The sequence below is a fragment of the Eurosta solidaginis genome, chromosome 1 (assembly GCF_040869045.1).
Source record: "Eurosta solidaginis isolate ZX-2024a chromosome 1, ASM4086904v1, whole genome shotgun sequence".
NCBI classification, from domain to species: Eukaryota; Metazoa; Arthropoda; class Insecta; order Diptera; family Tephritidae; genus Eurosta; species Eurosta solidaginis.
The window spans coordinates 375,097,306-375,120,961 of NC_090319.1; the positions used below are offsets into that span (position 1 = coordinate 375,097,306).

General features: G+C 35.8%; 1 protein-coding gene across 2 annotated transcripts; it reads left to right on the top strand.

Moving 5' to 3' along the window:
• The first annotated feature begins 3,268 nt into the window (after positions 1-3,268).
• Hexim (Hexamethylene bisacetamide inducible) lies at positions 3,269-23,656 on the top strand. 2 transcript variants are annotated; one of them, XM_067763092.1, is made up of 3 exons: positions 3,269-3,500; positions 21,437-22,141; positions 22,473-23,656. In XM_067763092.1, the coding sequence occupies exons 1-3, from the start codon at positions 3,479-3,481 to the stop codon at positions 23,081-23,083; spliced, it is 1,338 nt and encodes a 445-aa protein (XP_067619193.1). In that variant the 5' UTR covers positions 3,269-3,478; the 3' UTR covers positions 23,084-23,656. The 2 variants fall into 2 exon arrangements, with proteins under 2 accessions (XP_067619193.1, XP_067619194.1); XM_067763093.1 differs by lacking the exon at positions 3,269-3,500 and adding an exon at positions 3,510-3,698.

A 23,656-nucleotide genomic window follows, 5' to 3' on the forward strand; every position in this document is an offset into this window, starting at 1 on the left:
CCATATACTCCAGCTTAGTATTACATCAGTAATCCATGGAGTTATCCAGTATGACACAAGTAGACCACATGATCCAACGATTTTTACAGGGATCTATCCATAGCGGAATGATACAAGGTGGCAGCATGGTGACATACCTACAAACATAAATAAAAATTCCATGTACTTTGTTTTTGTAAATTCGATGGACAAATGTCAAAATCATACTGCACCGGAAGTTGATGTATCAAATCAAATAAAAAAAGTTTATAATCAGCTGTTCCATGCTGCCACCTTGTATCGTTGCGCCATGGATCTATCCTCTTTGCGTTTTTGCCTATTTGATCAACATTTTCGCTCCTTGCAGCACCGCTCAGTGTTGCTGCCGCTAGATGTAAATAGGTATTTACACACAAAAAGGTTTGTTACTAATTATTGGCAACTTCTCTTTTGGAGTTGCGTATCATATTTACACACGCAGACCAAGGCGAATTCAGTAGAGGTGGTGTTATCCCAACAGCTGATTGTTTCTTCTTGATAATTTTCCATACAAAGCCTTGTACAACAATATGTCAGTTAATCGAAATCAATGAAAATTTTCTTTTGACTTGACATTGTTCTGCACGGCGATTTGGTTGAATTCGCTTTGCACCACCTGGTATGGATTCCCCTTGCACGGCGACTCTTTCTGAGTAAAATTCAAGGCGAATCTATACCAGGTGGTGGCAAAGCGAATTCAATCAATTCGCCGTGCAGAAGAATATCAAATCAAAAGAAAATTTTCGTAGATTTCGATCAACTGGCATATTGTTGTACAAGGCTTTGTATGGAAAAGTATCAAGAAGTCTTAATAAAAGTCTTATAATTTTGTATGGAAGTGTTATTTTAAAATGCTTTTTATACCTTTAAAATTTTTATATGAGCGTTTTGTTTTTTTAGGTTCGGTTTTCCAGTGTTTAGTCTAAATTGTCCAAAAAACTGATCAATAGCGCTCGTCACTAACTTCGTTTACAACATTTGGCGGTTAATTAGCTTAACAATAATTTTATCAATTGTGCTTTTAACAAATTTTTTTTCAACAACTATCCACAGCGGTAAATTATCTTAACAATAATTTTAGCTTGTTTTTCACTAAATTTTTTCAACTCCAAAACTCGATAAAATAAACCCAGCTATTATTCGCAATTTATCGTGGTCTTTGTTTATGTGCATAAGCTGTCGAGAAAGTTGGTAAAATTTATTTACTGACTTAATTACCCGACTTATTATTATTTCAAGTTTAATTTGTTTTTTTTTTTTAGAAAATGGCATTTGGGTTTGTGGTTTACAGTTTGTCGCGGAACTAATGTTGTCCGATCCCGTGATTTACCACGCCAACAGGAATCAGTTTTGGTGATTCTATACTACAGAATGACACTGCTAATACGCGTCCAAAAATATCGAGAGAGGTGTCAAAAGACGCATATTGACCTCGACAACAATAATCCGAAGGCGGTAAATAAAAATTTTTGGTTTGTCAAGAGATATTTTCGAGAGAAATTGAAAATTTCCATGTGGTTGTTGTAATTTTGATGATTTTGTTGTACCCACTAGAAAAACTGTGGTAAAAGTGTTTTGCGCGGATATTGATTTGATCTCCAAACCGGTGTTGGACCTACCCAGGGAAATTTTTTATAAGGGCGGACGAAGGACGCCAATGCAGAAAGGTGTTCTGGGTAAAAATACTATTGGTCCCACCCCGGTTTCGGAGCGCTCCGGGCCATTTTGCGGTTTTTTGGAAATATCTTTTGACAGACATAAAATTCAAAACGCGTCTTTTGCCACCTCTCCCGATATTTTTGGACGAGTTTTAGCAGTTGTACCCTAAAGTAAAGGTTTCGGACACTCTGGGGTCATTTTCCGGTTTTTCGTTAATATTTTTTGAACGAGCTAAAAATTTTTTTCCGCCTTCGGATTATTGTTGTCGAGGTCAATACGCGTCTTTTGACACCGCTCTCGATATTTTTGGACACGTATTAGCAGTATCATGCTGTCATATAGAATTACCTCAGTTTTATATTTTTCCCTGCGGATTGTTTTGCGAATAATTAACTCTGCGTAATTTTTTGGGAAATCTACTGCTTCGCATCTTAAGTAACTTGCTCATTGTATTGGTTCATAGCATAGAAGCGATTTGTTCCTGTGATGAGAGGTATGTTTGAGTCTGTGATTGGTAACGGGAAATAAATACTGTCACAGGCAATCAGTCACGAATATTCCTTGTAAGCTGTCGCTGAAGTGTACTGTGATATTTCAGTAGCTGTGAGAAAATCACAGGTACACGGATATTTGCCAACTCTACGCGGAACGCAGCTGTCAATAATACAAGAGTGCTGGACCTTCTTGGTGGACCCCATACGGAAAAAGAAAATAATGCAATTAAATTTTAAAATAACATAAATAATATCAAAAATATACTTAGCTTTGCTTAATACTGCATAACATTTGCGGCGCGAACAAATTATTACTTTTTCTTTTCCAATTCCTCGGAGACCTTTTCGTAAATGTAGACATTTCACTAGCAGACAAATACTTAAAAGCTAACTTCGAGATACCGCAGATAAATACTTAACAATTGTTGTTAAAGCCAGGTTATTAAATCACTCATTCGACAATGCAACCAATAATTGCCAACGGTAACAATCACCATTTTAGAAGCGGCAAAAGTTTGGGTAATTCTATACGACAGCACGACACCTTAGTACCCGTCCAAAAATATCGGGACGGGTGTCAAAAGATGTGTTTCAGTCCCAGGATTGCGAATCCGAAAGTATTGGACGCGTATTAAGAGAGTAATGATGTATAGAATTACCAAAATTAGTGACTAATACCACAGCTGTCAGTAGTTCACACTTGGTGTTACGCATTGTTAAGCTGTCATAGCGACTACTTAGAATGTGCTCCACACTTTACATCGGCGAATATACGTCCTTCAATAGCTATAGACGTCGCTGTTGTTCGTTAAGTATTCAATCAAAGTTCAGCACCTTAAACAGGTATGCATTTTTTTAGTATCAAAAGTTTTAAATTATTAAATTAATTTCATTTTATTAATTTTGCTTCTTTATATTAATGTCAATATAATAAATTCATGCATATTTTTAAATGTTGTCAATTTCGCATTTATGGTTTCCCTTTTAAACTAAAAAACCTACAGAGACTAGAAACAATTGGTTTGTAAAGCTTCTATTTTAAACGGCCTATTCGCAAACCATACATACTCCACTTTACCATCGCCATTGCCAATGTAAAAGCAGCAGCAGAAGCAAATTAGTAGTCTTGGGATGTTCTTCTTCAAGGCAGGTTTTATTATTAGGAAAATGGCGATAGGACTCAAATCATTAAGAATTGTAGCGGACAAATCGAGTGTGTTTGATAGAGTGAAAAAATAAATACCGAAAAGCTAACAAGAGAAAGTGAATAAAAAGTGTTTAAATAGTAATTTGGATAGTAAATAAATATGGAAAACCCTATCAAAAAAGGTAAAATTTTATGTGTCAAACAAACTGGCAAAGCCACTCCTGCACTTAAACGATAAAATACAACTATTTGTGTTTTTTTCCTATTTTACTTTCTGCGTTTGTCGATTTGGGTCTACCGAGCATTGTCGCTTTGTCGTTGTGCTTCTGACAGTGTTGGCGTGTGGTCATATGTACAGAGATATTTATTTATGGCATAATGTAAGTGTTTATGATGAGCCAAAACTATCACATAATGCAGGTGTTCTCAAACTAGAAAGATTTCTTTACTTATACACAAAAGTTTTGTTGCTGGTTATGGGCAACTACTCATTTGGAGTTGCGTACGGTAAAATTCTAGAAAAGGGGTCGACTGCTGATACGCGCCCAAAAATATCGAGAGAGGTGTCAAAAGACGAGGATTGACTTCGACAACAATAATCCGAAAGCGAGAAGGAAAAAATGTTTCCCTGTCCGAAGATATGGTAATAGTCTAGTTGAGGGGTCGACTGCTAATACGCTACCAAAAATATCGAGAGAGGTGTCTTGACATCAGTATTAATAATCCGAAGGCGGAAAATAAAAATATTAACTTGTTCAAAAGATATTAACGAAAAACCGAAAAAAGACCCGCGGGTACCTCCGAAACCGGGGGGTGGGATCCATAGTATTTTTGCGGGTAATAGTCTAGTTGAGGGGTCGACTGCTACCGCCACGATGATGCACAATTTTTTTTGGGGGTACTAACACAACAACAACCACATGAAAATCGCCAACTTCAACTGCAAATATCTCTGGATATAGATAAAATTTTTATTTTCCGCCATCGGATTATTGTTCTCGAGATTAATACGTGTCTTTTGACACCTCTCTCGATATTTTTGGTAGCGTATTAGCAGTCGACCCCTCAACTAGACTATTACCGAAGATATTTGCAGTTGAATTTGGGGTAATTCTTTATTTTAGCTCACAACTGCTAAATCTCGTCCCAAAATATGGGGGGAGGTGTCAAAAGACGCGTTATAAACCCAGGATCACAAATCCGAAAGCGGAAATTGGTAATTTTATTTTTTTTTTTATTAATTTTGATGATTGTGTAGTACCCACAAGAAAAACTGGGTAAAAGTGGGAACAAGTACAGAATACATACATTTGTCAAAAAAAAAAAAAAAAAAAAACGGACTTTATAGAGATTTTTATGCTGATTCCAACGATATATTTCTTTTTTGGTGCAATTGAAAGGTTTGGGGGTAATTCCATGTCAAAAGGCGAAATTATGAATTTTTCAAATCAAAATATCTCCGAATCTAGTGGATGGATTTCAGAAATTAAAAAATCGAAAAATAACAAAAGTACCTTTTATCTGATGTATATATATCTTTATTTTTTCTAGTCTTTATTTACCAAAAATTTGAAAAAGCTTTTTGCATTCGTGAACGAGCTGATATTACCTTATAACTCTTATGTTTATTGTTATGTTAGCCGATCCAACACCGACTGCGCCATGCACAAGTAATTCTGCGTAGAACACCTTTCTGCATAGACGGCCTTCGGCCGCGCTTATAAAAAATAACGAATTACTGTGCATGGCGCAGCCGGTGTTGGATCGGCTAACATAACAATAAACATAAGAGTTATAAGGTAATATGAGCTCGTTCACGGATGCAAAATTTTAAATGGTTTACCTTTGACGTATATTTTAGCAATAAAAAATTAGCAATGTTATACATTATGTATTTTTGCAATTAATTAATACAATGCATAAACCCATACATACATAAATAACATCATATATATACCTACATCGATAAAAATAATTGAACTCATATGACACCTTTGTTTTTCGCCCCTAAATAATCAAGTTATACCTTCTAATATAAAGATATATATACCAAATTAAAGGTAATGAAGTTATCTTCAACACGATAATATTAAAGTATTTTGCCAATAACACATTTTTTTGACTTATTATTCGATTTTTTGATAAGTTAGCAATCATTTTCCCATAAAAACATAATTTTATTATAGAAATGTTTTATATATCAAACAAAACCTTTTTTTTATTACCTATCTAAAGACATTACAATTTTCAAGATTGACTCAATAGTTTCAAAGATAGTTTGTTTAAAAAAAATGTAAAATTTACCTTTTGACGTGGAATTACCCTATAGTTATTATTTGTACCAAAAAAAAATTATACGGTTAAACTCACCATAAACACCACTACCGATACTCATATAAATTTTTTTAATTTCACAAATGTATGTATTCTGCACTTAAGCCTAAAAGTGTTTTGCGCGGATATAGTTTTGGTCTCCAACGTTTTTACAACAGTTTTGGAAAAAAAATATTTTTTGGGTTTTGGAGAGTGTTTTGGTCGAAAAATTTACCCTTTCGCCATTTTTTTTTTGCAGGCTCGAAAATAATTTTTTTGGGTATGCGTAGTGGAACTTTTTCCGGGCCCAAATCCTATCGAAAAATGGATGGCGCGATATCGGTTGACTTTCGTCCATACAAATGGACCCAGGTTAATATGCACAAATCACACAATACAAGATTGCGCATTGCGCATGTAAACATCAGATCAGCTGTTTTTTATGGGTAATTTTTACGTAATTTTCCTTTAGCTCTTGTTTATTTCTCTCTTTCATTCGCTCAAGCAGTCAAGTGTGACCATGGTTCAACTATATGTGGTTGGCTCATCTGTAAAGCAACAAAATATGTCTGTTCAAATTGTCAAAATCTGTGTATTGGTGTTGGTGCGAATGGTATGGAATGGAAACATAAAACTTAGCAGTTTTTGTATGTGTAAGTAAAATGTTGCCAATGTGTTGGTTTCATTTTGAGTTTGCCATCTCCTTTTGACAATCCCTTCGACCATGCAATGACATAAATAAAATCAGCTGATGAGATGAGCCAACCTGTATAACTGAACCATGAGAGTGACGTAGATGCGCAGAACGAAGCAATTTTGAACCAGGCATGCTTAACCAACGAACCGATATCATTTCGTTACGAATTAACGAAATGATTTTGTTTCGTTTTCTGCCATATCAAAACGAAATCAAATCGTTTATGTTGATTATTATTTCAAACTGCTGGCAAAGCTGATTGATGGCGGAGTCATTAAGGTGAAAGCATTAGCCAAGCTGATTGCAAATTTCTCATGAATTTTGACAGTACCAACATATCTCAGAGTATTTTTGACATTACCACCAACGAATTACACAAACAAAGTACATGGAGTTTGTGTGTATGTCCGCTCGCTGTTACCACCTTACGGCTTCACCATGGCTATAGCATTGCCAGCACAATTCAAACATAAAGTATCACGTTTTTGTTAACGTTTTTAACGTTAACGAAAGCTTTTCGTTTCGGTTAAAAACGAGATACAATTTATCTTGATAATTTTTTTATCGATAATATTTCGAAGTGTTTCAACGGAAACGGTGGAAATTTTTTGATAAACGATTAGCTTAACGTTAAGGTGCATCCCTGTTTTGGACTGTGACGTAGATACGCAGAACGAAGCAATTTTGAACTGTGACGTAGATGCGCATAACGAAGCAATTTTGAACTCGTGAATGCGCAATCTGGGTAGGTGATTTGTGATTAACAACAATTGCGTATTCACGAGTTCAAAATTGCTTCGTTCTGCGCATCTATATACGTCACAGTTGACTGCTGAAAACAAGAGCTAAAGGAAAATGACGTATGAACTGCCCATAAAAAACAGGTGATGTAATGTTTACATGCACAATATTCTTGTGTGATTTGTGGTGGTTAATCATATATATAATACTTCTACATCAATACCTTCCTATATTCCTAAGGTGCAAATTTTCTGTCAATCATTATTTGCTGAAACTGTGCAAATGTACATTGTGAATGATAACTAAGTGTGATATCTTCTGCATAGACGTCAAAATTCCAAAGTGATTGGATCACCTGATTTGTATTTGACTATCGCTGTCTCATTCTGTATCCCTTTCTATCACCCGCTGAAGATAGGCGCCGCCATATTGAACACCCTGTCAAAACGCTAAAATGTAGCCATATTGAACATCCTGTCAGGCATTTGAGAGATAAGATATCACACTTAGTTATCATTCACAATGCAAATGTATGTCCTGCGCATGCGCGGGCTTTGTTAGGGTTAGTGAATTGTAGTAGCGTGTGTAAAAAAAGTATTAAAGGGGTCACAACGGGGCACTATCCTCTACCCAACTTCTGCATAATAATTGTTATAAAATCTCAGTTTAGTCGATTAAACAATGAAAAGGCCAACAAATACAATACAAGGTTTGATGTATTTATTATTTAAACATGGGCTGCAGCCATACAAAGTACATTATTTACACAAATAGTAAAAAAAAACAAAGCGAAGAATTCATATTTTTGAAATGAAAAAATTTCAAATATACAAGTATAAAAATATACTTATACATACATCCCAACAAGCATTTCTTTAAACGTTTTTAAAAATAACTTAAAAGTGAATTAGCTTGAACAAACGATATATAAACGTTTTTAAAATTTTACTTATTTTGAGTTTTTTAATTAGGTAAATTTTTGATGAAGTAAACAAATTATGAGTACTGGGCTGGCTGCTATTGGTGTTGAAATAATATCAATTTTGTAAATCCAAATAATATCCAAATAAAAACTTATCACTACCTTATACAGCTGTGTCCGGTGATTATTGCTAAATAACTTTTCGATGGCTATGTGATCGTCCATGATACTATTTATATAATAATTGTGTATGATAGTTTTGCATTTCCAATTGGGCATGCCTTGAGAACTTATCTTAAAGCTTTCTCTGACACTATACAAATATTACATACGTCCACAGATGGTGCGACAAACGGACTTTTGTTGTTTTGGGCTGAAAGTAAAGGCATTTCTTCACCTATCAATTGCCCTTGAGATGTGGAACATTTTAGTTTCTTTTGTACCTTCCAAGCAACATAGCCAGCAATATAACGAACAACATTGTCCACATATACAGACAAGGCCAACATCGTATTAACATAAACATTTGCTAACTTTTGAGAACGAAATAGCCTAATTACAATATTGATAGAAGCAAGACGGCTTGTTGAAATATACATATATATTTAAGCTCCTTTTTTACAAAAATTTAACGACAGCCTTGAGATTTTGTCTCCTTCGCTCGTTGTATATCTGTACTGTAATGTTTGACAGGCTGCACAGTTCAGTAGTAGTGATATAGAAGTATTACATATATGTGGTTAATACGCATATCTATATAAAACAGCTGATGGAAACAGCCCAGTGGACATTAATGGAATTGATCAATGGTGCGTGCCATAGCCATAACCATATCATAGCAAACCGGTTAGTTTTTTGTTTTTGCCATATGCATAACCTATATATATTTGATGTGGTAAATTTACTAACTTTTTAAACGTTGTATTTTTTGTTTTGGACACATTTTCACTAAGTGACTTATTAATTGTGCAACTTGTTATTAATTTTTTGCATTTTCTTCTTTCTTATGCAATTATCACATTTTTAGATTAAGGCACCAATAACCGATGCCAATAGATATGGTTAAGTAAAAATATGATTATATCGTAGGCATTATGACTATGTCAACTTTGTCAGGGTCACTTTTATATAAGGCTTATAACCCTTAACAAATCGGACTTACATAAGGCGTTATAAATAGACAATACATTGAGTACAATAACCTGAGGTTTATAAACCAGGGCCCATCTGACGTTTTACGATCCGTGATCGAATCTCATTATACCTAGCTGTACTTGTACACAGGGTATTATAACTTTGATTGGATAACGGTTGGTTGTACAGATATAAAGGAATCGAGATAGATATACACTTCCATATATCAAAATCATCAGTATCGAAAAAAAGATTGATTGAGTCATGTCCGTCCGTCTGTCCGTTAACACGATAACTTGAGTAAGTAGTGAGATATCATAACCAAATTTGGTACACGAGCTTATCTGGACCCAGAATAGATTGGTATTGGAAATGAGCGAAATCGGATGATAACCACGCCCACTTTTTATATATATAACATTTCGGAAAACACAAAAAACCTGATTATTTAGTAAATCATACACCTAGAATGTTGAAATTTGACGTGTGGACTGATATTGAAACTCTTGATAAAAGTTTTTTAAATGGGCGTGGCACCGACCACTTCTGATAAAATCAATTTTACAAATATTAATCATAAATCAAAAATCGTTAAACCTATCGTAACAAAATTCGACAGGGAGGTTGCTTTGAAGAAAAATTAACGAAATCGGTTAAGGTCCACGCCCACTTTTACATAAAAGATTTTTAAAAGGGTCGTGGACGAATAAAATAAGCATTTCTCAAGTGGATTTATAACATGAAATAGGAAAAACTTCAAATTTTAAAAATGGGCGCCCCTTATGACCAAGCAATTTTCTGTTTCGGGAGCCATAACACGAAGAAAAATTAACGGATCGTAATAAAATTGGGTACACATTTTTAGTAAAAGTGGATTTTATATAACTGACTTTAAAAAGGGTCGTAGGCAAAAATAATAAGTTAAATCTTAGCGAAAAATAGTTTTGTACCAGTCGCATATTTATTGTTCTGTTCTATCTTTATTTTAAAATAAACAGTAGGGAAATCCCCCTTATCTGAAGGAACACTACCCGCTCAAGCCCATTGGTGTTAGCCTCTGTATGTTTTTTGCTTCTTTTAAACGAAAATTAGTTCAGGATAGAACCATATGTATATGTATTATTACGCAGCCTTGTAACACTATTAAGCACACAAAACAAACAAGAACAGCATTTCAAGTGTACAGCTGGGTATGTAATGTTCGGTTTCACCCGAACTTAGACTTCCTTACTTGTTAAATTTAACGAAACTATTAATATATATTCTGTGGACTTATTGTGGTTGATAACCAGAGTTATCAACGAGAATGATCTCAGCAAGAATTGTAAGGTAGAATCACTCCTGCCGAAACCTTTGGACTGATTGGAAATTACGTTAAATCCTTACTAGACGAAGAGAGGGATATGTACAGAACTGCTCAACCCCTATATACTTAAAGCGCTTTTGTTTTTGTTTTGCCCCGAAGAATAGGCACATATACAAATTCACACTTTGAATATAAAAAAATCTTCATAGCACTCCCATATGTCCTCACATATAAATTCGATTCATATGAAAGCCCCTGAATTTCATATGAAAGTGCAAAGAAAAAGCACTTCCATATGAAGCCAAGTCACTTCGGTATGATATTCAAATTTACATTAACAAATTGACAACAAATTTTTCAAAAATATTCTAGAACTGAGAAAAACTTTAATTCAGAATTTATTCATTAACGAAAATAAAATGTTTCTTTTTAATTTAAAAAAGTTTCAGTGACATAATTTTGTATGTATTCGCATTGCGATTCGCACTTCAATATAAAAATGTTTGAACAGCCCCATGATTCAATCACAAGAGATTTGCTCGACAGACAAATTTTTTGCCAATTGCAGCCATTTTGCTCCCAAATCGAATTGACATTCGTTAACTGTGTTGTTTCTTTGCGATTTTTCGAATATTAGTAGTAGAAATAGGAAGCAATCAGCTTACAAATACTCGATAAGTACTGAACTGCATAATTCCTTAGAACATTTATTTTAATTTTATGATGAATTTATTAACTATGCCATGATCTATTAGTGTGGCTGAACATAGGTTTTATAAAAAGTACGGACGGAATCGTGTACTTTCGTTAACCTATGAACATACGAAATCTAAACCACTTCAAAATTCATCGTTCAACGTCAAAAAGTCGACTAGTAAGTCGATTCACGTTAAAATGACTTTAGTAAATAATGAAGATGCCATAACGAAATGTACTCATTGAGCATGTTAACTTATTCATTCCGTATGTTCGGAACATTCGTCTCCATTTAAGAATTTGGGGAATCGATTTATATTTTGAATATTGTGTATATTAGGACCTTGTGAGAAAGTATAAAACGAACATGTTTCGAATATTCCAAAATAACGGTTTATCCGGAACACTTTCATGAATACTTAACGTAAAGGAGCTTTCCGAAATTTCAGAATAAAAAGGTGAATACTCCCTGTGTAGCAGGACCCCATAAAATCTGAACTCTTCTGTCAAAGTCAAGACCGGAATATAAAGTTCTAAGACAATAAGCCATTTTCTTTTATTTTTTTTTTGTCAGACCATGTCCTATCTCAAAATATTTTTCAAAAACTTCCCATTTCGTGATTTGTCACAAAAACGCCCCATATTAGAATTAGATTGAAGAACGCCTCAGAATGCTATTCATTAACTCCCTCTTATGTCAAAATCCATTGAACTTATGCTCATATAGGGAGTTTTAGAAACAAACTTTTATATAGTGTATTTCTGAATAAAATTCTAAACCAACAAAGCTCTTTATCAATTCACGAAATATTTAGTGGAGATTTATTTATTTCCTCCAAAACCTGTTGGCATTGACAAATTTATTATCACAACTAATATACTACTAAAGGTACTTTTCTACTACAATTTTCGCTAAAGGGGATTGAATTATTACCCGTTTTCCTTACTTCGTAAAAGCAACCCGTCCAGATTTTTCAATTTGGGAGTGTCAAAGCTCTGCCGTCATTGAAGAACAAACCTCCAGTAATTGAATCATGGAACAGCCCTGGATATGTAGGTATATGTATGTGTTTTGGAATATTCCAAGGAGCGTGCTCTATTTTCCCTTTTAAAAAAGAAAGCCCGTGGGGGTTATTTCCTTTTCTCGAGTAGTGTTATTTCCCTTTTGAAAATAAAAAAATAACCCCAAAATAACCTAATTTATTAAAAAAACGCCGTAGGTGAAAATGTTCTGTTGCTTTTTGTGAAATAAATACAGGAGTACAATAAAGTTATACTGTTAACAACATCTGTGTTCGCGGAAAGTAGACTAATAAATTATTTAATTATACAACTATACCTAAATGTAAACAAATTAAAATCGTCGCTATTTCCTTTTTTCGACTAGCGTTATTTCCCGTTTAAAAATTGAAAATGCCTGTAGACTAACTAAATTTATTAAAAAACAAGTAAGAAAGGCTAAGTTCGGGTGTAACCGAACATTACATACTCAGCTGAGAGCTTTGGAGACAAAATAAGGGAAAATAACCATGTAGGAAAATGAGCCTAGGGTAACCCTGGAATGTGTTTGTATGACATGGGTATCAAATGGAAGGCATTAAAGAGCATTTTAAAAGCGAGTGAGCCATAGTTCTATAGGTGTACGCTTTTTCGATAAATCGCCATAAAGGTGGACCAGGGGTGACTCTAGAATGTGTTTGTACGATATGGGTATCAACTGAAAGGTGTTAATGAGTATTTTAAAAGGGAGTAGCCCTAAGTTGTATATGTGAAGGCGTTTTCGAGATATCGACCAAAATGTGAACCAGGGTGACCCATAACATCATCTGTCGGGTACAGCTAATTTATTTATATATGTAATACCACGAAGAGTATCCCTGCCATGATTCCAACGGCTTTTGATTTCGCCCTGCAGAACTTTTTCCTTTTCTTCTACTTAATGTGGTAGGTGTCACACCAATTTTACAAAGTTTTTTCTAAAATTATATTTTGCGTCGAAAAACCAATCCAATCACCATTTTTCATCCCTTTTTCGTATTTTGTATAGAATTATGGCTTTTTTTTTTTCATTTTTCGAAATTTTTGATATCGATAAAGTGGGCGTGGTCATAGTCGGATTTCGCCCATTTTTATTACCAAGATAAAATGAGTTCAGATAAGTATGTGAACTAAGTTTAGTAAAGATATATCGATGTTTGTTCAAGTATCGTGTTAACGGCCGAGCGGAAGGACAGACGTTCGACTGTGTATCAAAACTGGGCGTGGCTTCAACCGATTTCTCTCATTTTCACAGAAAACAGTTATCGTCATAGAAGCTATGCCGTTACCAAATTTCACAAGGATTGGTAAATTTTTGTTCGACTAATGGCATTAAAAGTATTCTAGACAAATTAAATGAAGAAGGGCGGAGTCACGCCCATTTTGAAATTTTCTTTTATTTTTGTATTTTGTTGCACCATATCATTACTGGAGATGAATGTTGACATAATTTATTTATATACTGTAAAGATATTGTAACGAATTTACTTGCAAATCCTCTTATTTGCAATCCTCCGCTAAGTTCGAATCACTAAACTGTTGAATAAATAACTCCAATTTGTAATAATGCAAAATGGCCTTTATTAAAGTACTTCACAATAACACTCGTCCCGATCAGACAAATCTCTCGATCTAAACGCTGCTACCATCGCCAAATGTACCACTCTTCTACTCCGTGGTTTCTCAATGCTTTGTATGCGGTAGATGGTATCACTGATCTTCTTCACAACCTTGTACGGGCCTTCCCAACTGCACCGAAATTTGGATGGAACACCTGTCCGCCGGTGAGGGTTGTATAACAGTACCAAATCTCCCGCCAAGAAACCTTTCGAATTATTGTTCTCATGGTACCTGTGTTTCATCGTACCACTCAATACCCTGGTTCGTTCCTTCACACTCTGTTGTTTGACCAATGAACTACTTCGTAGAGCTTCCGCTTGACGGATTGGCTTCGCATAATCAGTATCGTTCCCACATTTCACAACAGTAGTGCGCTCTGGCTTGAAACTACCCTCGCATTCTTTCTCGGAAATTCGTTGCTTCGTTTTTCTGCGTCGTTTAGGTTTTTTCAATGCCGGTGTTTCTCTCGCAGGTACTTTTGATTTTGATTTATTTGGCCCATTCGATCTATCAACCTTTGCCTTTGACTTTCGTGGTCTTTGTCGAGTCTTTTCCACCAGTACCCGATTACTGCTGAACCCTTTTTCCAAACTAAAGTTAAGTGGTATGTCCAGGTTCTTATAGCGCATAATTTTCCTCCGCATATCGATCCTGACGTCATGGTCAACCAAGAAGTCCACTCCCAATATGACTTCATGAACGATCTCCGCCACAACGAATTTGTGTAGAACCATGACTTTTCCAATTAATACCACTTCGCCTTGGACTTCATTATACTCGCCTGTGACCGTACGCAACCTTGCCTCAGGTAATGACTTTACTCTCCTGTAGACCAAATCAGATCGAATCAAGGAATGAGATGCCCCCGTATCTACAGTCAGTACACGCTCTTTACCATCCACATTGCCTCTGATGGTAAGACTGCTTGATTTCCTTCCAATCTGCGACACAGATATCACAGGACATTCAATAGCCGGGGCAAGTTTTCGTTCTTTACATCCGACACGCTCTTGCTCATTTCCGCCAGCTTTGCGTTTACGGCCACCCACATTGTTGGAACTATTAGGACCAAGATCGCAATGACGTGCAATGTGACCTGGGTTGCCGCACTTGAAACATTTAATAACTCCGGAATTTAATAACTCCGGAATTTAATAACTCTGGTATATCTGTCTCCTATGCTCAGTTCCGTATCGTCTCTCTAGAGCAGCCATCAATGCTTCATAATTGTTCCGCTCTCCTTCGGGAATCGTCTGTAGGATTTCCGCTGCTGGTCCCTTCAATGCCACGAACAGTGCAGCAACTTTATCTTCCGCATTCCAGTTGTTCACTGCTGCGGTCTTCTCAAACTGTAGCTTGAAGACCTGGAAAGGAACAGAACCGTCAAAAGATGGAGTTTTTACCTTCGTATTACTCGCTGAAGCAGCCGGCCGATTAAGTTGCAATTCCTGTATACGACCTCTCAAAGCATCCACCTCTGCCTCGAATTTTTCTTCAAACTGCGTTATTTTCTCGTCCATACGCGCTTCGAGTTTTGATGATATACGCGCCTCTTGCTCTTTCAGTTGTGTTTCCATCTTAGATGTAATCTGTGTTGACATTTCTGAAATACGTGTCTCATGTGATTCCAGCTGGGATGCCATATATGTTTTCTGCTCTTCCAGTTGAGATGACATTTTCGACGACATTTCTGATATACGCGTTTCTTGTGCTTCCATCTTCGATGTAATCTGTGTCGACATTTCTGAAATACGTGCCTCCTGTGCTTCCATCTTGGATATTATACGGTTCTCCTGCGATTCTAGTTGAGAAGCCACTGTCGATGTTTGAGCAGATATTGCAGCCAAAATCATGTTCAAGTCTGTGCTCGTAACTGTCTGCGTAACTGTCTCTTCCATTTTTGTTGTTTCCTCGCCATAAAGATGAAAGTCATACTCTTCCACGTCAATTCCTTCTAATTCCATTTCCTCTCGTAGTCGTGCCTGCAGTTCGAGTTTAATGCCGGTTGTATTCAATCCACGGCTCTCCAACTCCTTCTTCAGTTGCTGGATCCTCAATTCACTGAACTTTGCCATGTCCTTGTTGTCCTCTGGAATTTATTCAACAATTCCTCTTCTGACACCAATTGTAACGAATTTACTTGCAAATCCTCTTATTTGCAATCCTCTGCTAAGTTCGAATCACTAAACTGTTGAATAAATAACTCCAATTTGTAATAATGCAAAATGGCCTTTATTAAAGTACTTCACAATAACACTCAAACTGTGCAACGAATAGTCTGCTTAATAACCACACTGATTGATAGCTCAATCAAACTACTATTCAAAATAATACTGCTATTGCTCGCTAGATATCGTCTTAATCGCAACTGCTTGACAACTCAAATCAAACTGAATCACTTCTTACTCGCCTGCCCCGCTTTTATAGTTTACGCTGCATACTTCTAGGCTCTTCGATTTACAGAACTTACTAGTTAGTTTCGGCTACAAAATCGCCAGCCACAACTACGTGCACAAATTATTGCTCTCTCTTGTGACAACTCAGATAAGATATATGCATGTGTTTGTGCATTGCCGCTCCACTGCTCGTATACGTACATATGTGTAGACGCAATTATTTATTCGTTTATGTAGATACATAATGATTGAATTATTGATGTGAATGTTTGTAGTTTACAGTCTCTCGAGTACACATAGGCGTATAAGTAAATGCATCTGTGTGTGACATCTCTCTGGGCTGCCTTATATATGTGTATACTTGATTTGATTATTGACGTAAATACTGCTTGGCATGGCCTTAGCATCGCCATAGTGATGGTATAGCTTAGTGATGCTAATATCCGTGACAATATTAAATTTTTTGTTAAACCTTGACTTTTAAATTTTTTTTTTTAAGTGGGCGTGTTCGTCATCCGATTTTGCAAATTTTTATTTAGCACACATATAGTAATAGGAGTAACGTTCCTGCCAAATTTCATCATGATATTCTCTATCTTTTAAAAGTGGGCGGTGCCACGCCCATTGTCCAAAATTTTACAAAATTTCTATTCTGCGTCATAAGGTCAACCCACCTACCAAGTTTCATCGCTTTATTCGTATTTGGTAATGAAAAAAATGCATCAGTCAAACAGTCAAGGTTTAAAAGTATTACGATTACTTTCAAGTGTGACTGTAAAACGTTTCATCGAAACCCATTTAAGTGCCGCAAAGTCAACAAGGCTCAACGAAATAATGGATAACACCTAACGTCAGTCAGTTGAGGTCAGTTTACTTTGAGCGCATCAATTGAATTTTCTGCTCACCACAGTTTAAGTGGCCAAATAGAATATTTATTTTTGTACGATGCTAAAATTGATGTAAACTCGCACTGGTCCTGTGTAGTGATAGAACGATATGAGTACTGAGTAAGTAGTATCGATACTTTTCTAAAAAATACTCGAGTATTTCCTACTCGATACAGTTTTCGAAGTACTGAGTAAAGTATCGATACTTTACCTCGATACTTTTCCCAGATACTTTACCCAGTGCCGATGGTCTACATATTTAGGATTAACAAAGTTCAGTCCATTAACACCACAACTCCAGCATAAAATGAGATGTTCGACGAGGCGGTAAAAGCTCCGCACTCAATTTAAACAGACCTTTTGATAATGGTGGTAAAAGGATTATGCGTGATTATCGTCCAGAATCACTAGCTCCAACAAAATAATGAAAAGCTGCTAACTCCACAAATTTTCAATACATGAAATAGAACTTTTTTGTTCTTCTATGAAACTTTAGTGGATGGAGTTAGCAGCTTTTACAACATCCTTAACGATATATTGGTGTTGAAAATGGTCGAAATTAGATTATATCCATGCCCACTTTGGGAAATGGAAAAAGGAACAATGCTTTATCAAAAACTGATGATGTGGGGAAATTGACGAATAAAAAAAGACCATTATTGTCCAGAATCACTAGCCCCAACAAAATAATGAAAAGCTGCTAACTCCACAAAATTTCAATACATGAAATAGAGCTTTTTCGTTCTTCTATGAAACTTTAGTGGATGGAGTAAGCAGCTTTTACAGCATCGTTGACGATATTGTGACGGATTTAGCATCACTAAGCTGATACTAAATAAATAATCTCGCAACAATACAAAATTTGAAGCAGCCACTCGTGTGTACGTAAACAAATCAATCATCATTTACACACATACATACAAGGCAATGAAGAGATACTCACAAACACATGTAATCATCAGCCATAGTACTCACGCATACACCCGCATATGGCTATAAGATAGAAATTACCAAGCAGGAGATACAGCACATCTAGAAGGCGAAACGTCTAGACTTTAGTAGAAATATGCGAATGAAGCAACGGAGAGTATAAAAGCAGCGCAAGCTGAGTAGTCAGTAGTCAGTTTGATTTAAACACGCAATTAGTTGTGAAGTATAAGTGTTATTGTGAAGTAGTCTCAAAGTAGTCTAAAAAAGACCATTTTGCATTATTGAATATTGGAGTTATTTATTCAACAATTTAGCGATTCGAACGTTTCCAGAAGGTTTCAAATAAGCGGAATTTCCCTAAATTCGTTACAATATATTGGTATTGAAAATGGTCGAAATCAGATTATAACCACATCCAGTTTGGGAAATGGAAAAGAGAAAAATGCTTTAACAAATACTGATGAAGTGGGGGAACTTGACAAATAAGAAAAAATCTATGAGGTACAATATACATAAGTTTATATTACAATTTTGTAAAATGGGAGTGGCGCCGCTCTCATTAAGCAGAAGAAAATTTAAAAGTTTTGCAATCCGTAAATCAAAATCAATTGATATCTTTTAGCAATTTGACGGAAATGTGGTCCTTGATATTATATATAGATCCGATCAAAAGTGGATAAGGACCACGCCTATTTCCAAGAAAGGGGCTTACAGTCTTAATCTTAATGAAATTTCCAATATATATATATATATATATATATATTTGGTACGTACGTGACAATACTTCCAGTAGAGATATGGTAGTTCAAAGTAAAATCGTAATCGTAATCGTCGATGGCTGAATGGTTATAGCAGCGGTGCCTAAACGTTGCCGATGAAGGAATTTAGCAGTTCCCGAAATGGATCTATACAACGAGCTTTGGCAGTTGTCTAAATTTTTTCCTTCTTCTATTCTAATTTAAAAATTTTTTCAATTAGGAAAAAATTTATCATAACAATAATAATGATAAAAAATTATTGTTAGGTCTTGAGCTCGATTCGAACCCGCGATCTTAAAATCAGTAGGCCGATATAACAACAAAAATTGTTAAAATCGTTTAGTGCCATGATATATCATTTGAAAAAAAAATTTTTTTCACTTTTGATAACACTTCCGAAGTACTCACTTGGATCGATTATACTCGATAATTTTTACTATGTATGAGTACTAGCATCGATACTTTGATCCGAGCATTTTATATGAGCAACGGTATCGATACTTTTTTTAAAAGTTCTATCACTAGTCCTGTGTATCCCTTTTTGCATTGGCGTTAAGTGCCACTGTGATATGCTGAAAAAAACAGTTTCTGTAATGACTTTCGTAAAAAGGTATTTATCCACAACTTCAGTCTAGAAATCCAGCGAAGAATCACTCTTAGCAACAAATGCTACTTTGGACTGGGTAGGTAATTGAAAAGCAAAGTTCTCTCTTAGCAAACGAAGATCATCTCTATAAATCACTTATCGTACCCGTCCTGCTATATGGTGCAGAAGCATGGACCATGACAAAAGCAAATCAGGCGGCGTTTAAACGCAAATTAAAAAAAGCATAGGAAGTTTCCATACACAAATTGAACAAATCGCACACTAACTACAAAAGAGTCACAACTTTAAAAATGTAAATGTTCAGGAGAGAAGAAAAACGGTTTATGTGAAAACGTCTGTAAGTTACTGAAATCCAGTTTTACAAAGAAGGAGACCTTCATTATAAAATGAATTGATGATATTTTGTTGTAATTATTTGTTTACGGACAAAATATATAGCATTTTGGAATTATGACTATGACAATTGAGGGGACGTGTGGAATAATGGTATAAGTCGAGTTACACCGTTTTTCACAATAAAACAAGCAAATTTACTTACTCTTTACGTATAAAAACCAGGCATGCTTAACCAACGAACCGATATCATTTCGTTACGATAATTAACGTTAATAAACGAAACAAAGTCATTTCGTTTCGTTTATTAACGTTAAAAACGTCAAATTAACGAAATGATTTCGTTTCGTTTTCTGCCATATCAAAACGGAATCAAATCGTTTATGTTCATTATTAATTTCAAACTATGCTGGCAAAGCTGATTGATGGCGGAGTCATTAAAGGTGAAAGCAATAGCCAAGCTGATTGCAACTTTTCTCATGAATTTTGACAGTACGAACATTTCTCAGAGTGTTTTTGACATTACCACCAACGAATTACACAAACAAATTATATGGAGTTTGTGTGTGTATGTGCGCTCGTTGTTACCACCTTACGGCTTCACCATGGCTATAGCATTGCCAGCACAATTCAAACATAAAGTATCACGTTTTTGTTAACGTTTTTAACGTTAACGAAAGCTTTTCGTTTCGGATAAACACGAGATACAATTTATCTTGATAATTTCTTTATCGATAATATTTCGAAGTGTTTCAACGGAAACGGTGGAAATTTTTTGATAAACGATTAGCTTAACGTTAAGGTGCATCCCTGATAAAAACACACAATTTTAATTAATACACAACAAAGTTAAAACTTTTTTGCAACAAGATAGTCAAAATTTAAAATAATACGCTTTATGCGTAAAAAAACAGTTCACTTGTTCTTAAGCACATTGACACAACTAAAAATAGTACTCATTAGTTGATACAGCACAAGCGATACAATCAACACCAAAACAGGCATAACGGTAATTTTCCAGTTAAAGAAGAAAATAATGACAACGAAATTTAAGGAGCAGTTAGAGATGTGTACTGTGAATTGGTTTACGGAAAAACCCCGATTTTGAAAAATTTTACGTTATGACTCTTTTGTAGTTAGTGTGCGAAATGTTATCTTATTTCCACCACCTCACATAACATAAATTTCTCCCCTGAGGGCCAATTCATGTTCAGTGAAGTGTTAAAATGAAAAACAATTTTCATACATTTGAAAACATTTTTTATCCGGATTTTTTCAGAAAATGCTAAAAATTGTAAACCTTAATATAGTAAACAATGATCCTGAAAAAGTTTTTGGGCTTCCCCAGAACATATTTTAGGAATTCTTATATCGAGTTTTCTTTGTTTAGGGGTACGTACAGGTTGTGGTAAATTTAGAGAGTCGTTATAACGGCCAATAGGCAAAATCATATGGATATACGATTTATTCGATATATGAACCTTTTTAAAATCGTTGGCAGCATTGAAAACAAAAACCTTTTCTCTCTGTTCTTACCTTGCCAAGCACTGGAATGAAGGAGATACCCCGATAAAATCGCCGGTCAGACCTCATATTATTGAGGGAACTATCCCTCCCAAATGCTTTTACTATAAAGAGCCTACATGTCTTTAACATGACAATGGGAAGTTCAAATCTGCTTTTTAAACCTATTTTGGCTGTCAATATTACCTATCTTTTACACTGTTTTACTATTTTTAGATGCCATGCTTCATGACAGCCAAGTTAATCCCGCGAACTTCGGAAGTACGGAGGGAACTCCCCTTACTTCGAATTCAGCTTCACCCAACAAAAAAATCTCTCAACAGCAGCAGCAACAACAACCACAAAAAACCAAACGTAAACACCGTCGTGGCAAACCAAAGGCCAAGAATGCAAATAAACCATACAAGAAATCGAATTGGAAGTTTCAGGTACCACGACCAAACTTCAATGGCGGTGGTGGTGGTGGGGGAGGAGGTGGCAGTGGTGGTGGTATGAATAATAGGAATGGAGCAAGACCCAAAATACTTCGTTCACGCTCACTGGTACCATACAATACGAATAAGTTTCTCATGGAGGAGCATTTGGCAGAAGTGCCCAGTTCACTATTGACACCCTCGGGACGTACACGCGACTCCAGTTTTTCTGTCGATTCGGAAGATAATTACTTTTTCTCGTTGCCCGAAGATGAGGAAGAGTTTCTTACGAAGGAATTTGCCAATGTCTATGAGAAGGCGCGAGTTGAACGTTTAGAAAATTTAACTAAAGAGCAATTAATTGAGGAATGCTTGCAAATTGAAGATCGCTATTCATCAGATCAAGGAAGACAGCAACAATTAAATGTGCAGCGTATTAGCGCGGAGTTTATGTCGAAAATACGCATTTTGGAAGAAAAAGTTCGTGAACTATCGCGTGAGAATTATAGTAAGAGCAAACTCAAAAATTTTTTTAAATTTTAGCTCAGAAAATAGTTCTGTGGAAAGAAATTTTAAACTTACAGGTTTACACTATGCAAATCATATTTTCCGGTGCATGACGCGGTTTCCTTGGTGTTGTTGCACAGCAAAATTTTGATTGGATAGACCGTGCAGCGCTTGCATGGTATGCAGTGACATGTATTGTTTTTTTTTTGTGTAAACTAGTACGTTCAAAATTACTATGCGCAGAACTTTGCACAACTGTTTTGGGTATAAAAGGGTCATGCAGTGATCTCATGACATTAAAATTTTTTAACTGTATTGTTTTTTTTTTCTAGATTTACGATGCCAATTAATGCGTTCAGCAGCTGTGGCTGTCGCCTCAGCAGCAGCTGCATCTCCTCCCTCTGCTGCCCCACCTACAGGTGCTGCTTGCGAACCCACACCAATGGACTCTTCTAGCGTGGATAGTGAAAGTGATAGCTCTAGCTCATCCTCGTCCTCATCGTCATCTAATCACAGTGGAGCCTTGGGTGATAGTCAACAACGTAACAATAATCCACATCAACGACGTCAACGTCGCAGCTGTTCATCACCTAGTTCGCTAAGCGATTATGAAGCGTTTAATGACATCGCACAAATGGGCAGCGGTAACGAAGAAGAAGTAGATGCAGTGCTGACAGGTGACATGAATGAAAAATCTTCAGAGAGTGCAGCTGATTTAGCCACAGATGCCACTACTGATGAAATTCGTCAATCTTATGAATTAGACTGCTCGTATGTACAGTTGCCAGCGCCAACGAGTGGCGTTAATGACAGCTGCATTGCTGACGTTGCGGTAATGGATGATGAGGAGTTTCCTTCCTTTTCACCTATTTTAGATGGTGCGGGAAGCACAGCAAATGAACATGAAACAACTTCAGATAATATAAAGCTGCGAAAAAATTAGAGTGGCAAATCAAATCGCAACTAAAAAAAAGTATATTTTTTTTTTTTTTGAAAAATTATGTTTTCAAATGGGTTAATGCCAATTTCACACAGAGGCTTAATGAAATAATTAGTCAAGTTGTCTACATTAAATCCCTAATCGAACTCAATCTTCCATACAAAATACAAATTCTTAATTATCTCATTATTGCTTTATTGGATGCCTAATCGACTGAAAAATCCAGTCGGTTTTGCTTGGTGCTTCGAATTTTATTGTCAACGTAACAAATGACAATCAAAAATAAATTATTTTCAATAATTTACGAAAAATAGAAAATCACGAAAAAATTCAAAACAAGGCGAATTCAGTACCAGGTGTTGTTATCCCAACAACTGATTGCTTCTTCTTGATTATTTTCCATACAACGCCTTGTACAGCAATATGTCAGTTAATCGGAATCAATGAAAATTTTCTTTTGATGTGACATTCGTCTGCACGGCGAATTGGTTGAATTCGCTTTGCCACCACGTGGGATGGATTCGCCTTGATTCAAAATTTAATTTTCGCTGCATTTTCTGCAAAAGATAATATGGC

Excerpts from the sequence above, each read along its gene's own strand:
- Hexim (XM_067763092.1), top strand. The coding sequence starts at position 3,479 with ATGGAAAACCCTATCAAAAAAG. Across the intron at positions 3,501-21,436 it reads GGAAAACCCTATCAAAAAAG|ATGCCATGCTTCATGACAGC; the intron begins GTAAAATTTTAT and ends TACTATTTTTAG. Across the intron at positions 22,142-22,472 it reads ACTATCGCGTGAGAATTATA|ATTTACGATGCCAATTAATG; the intron begins GTAAGAGCAAAC and ends TTTTTTTTCTAG.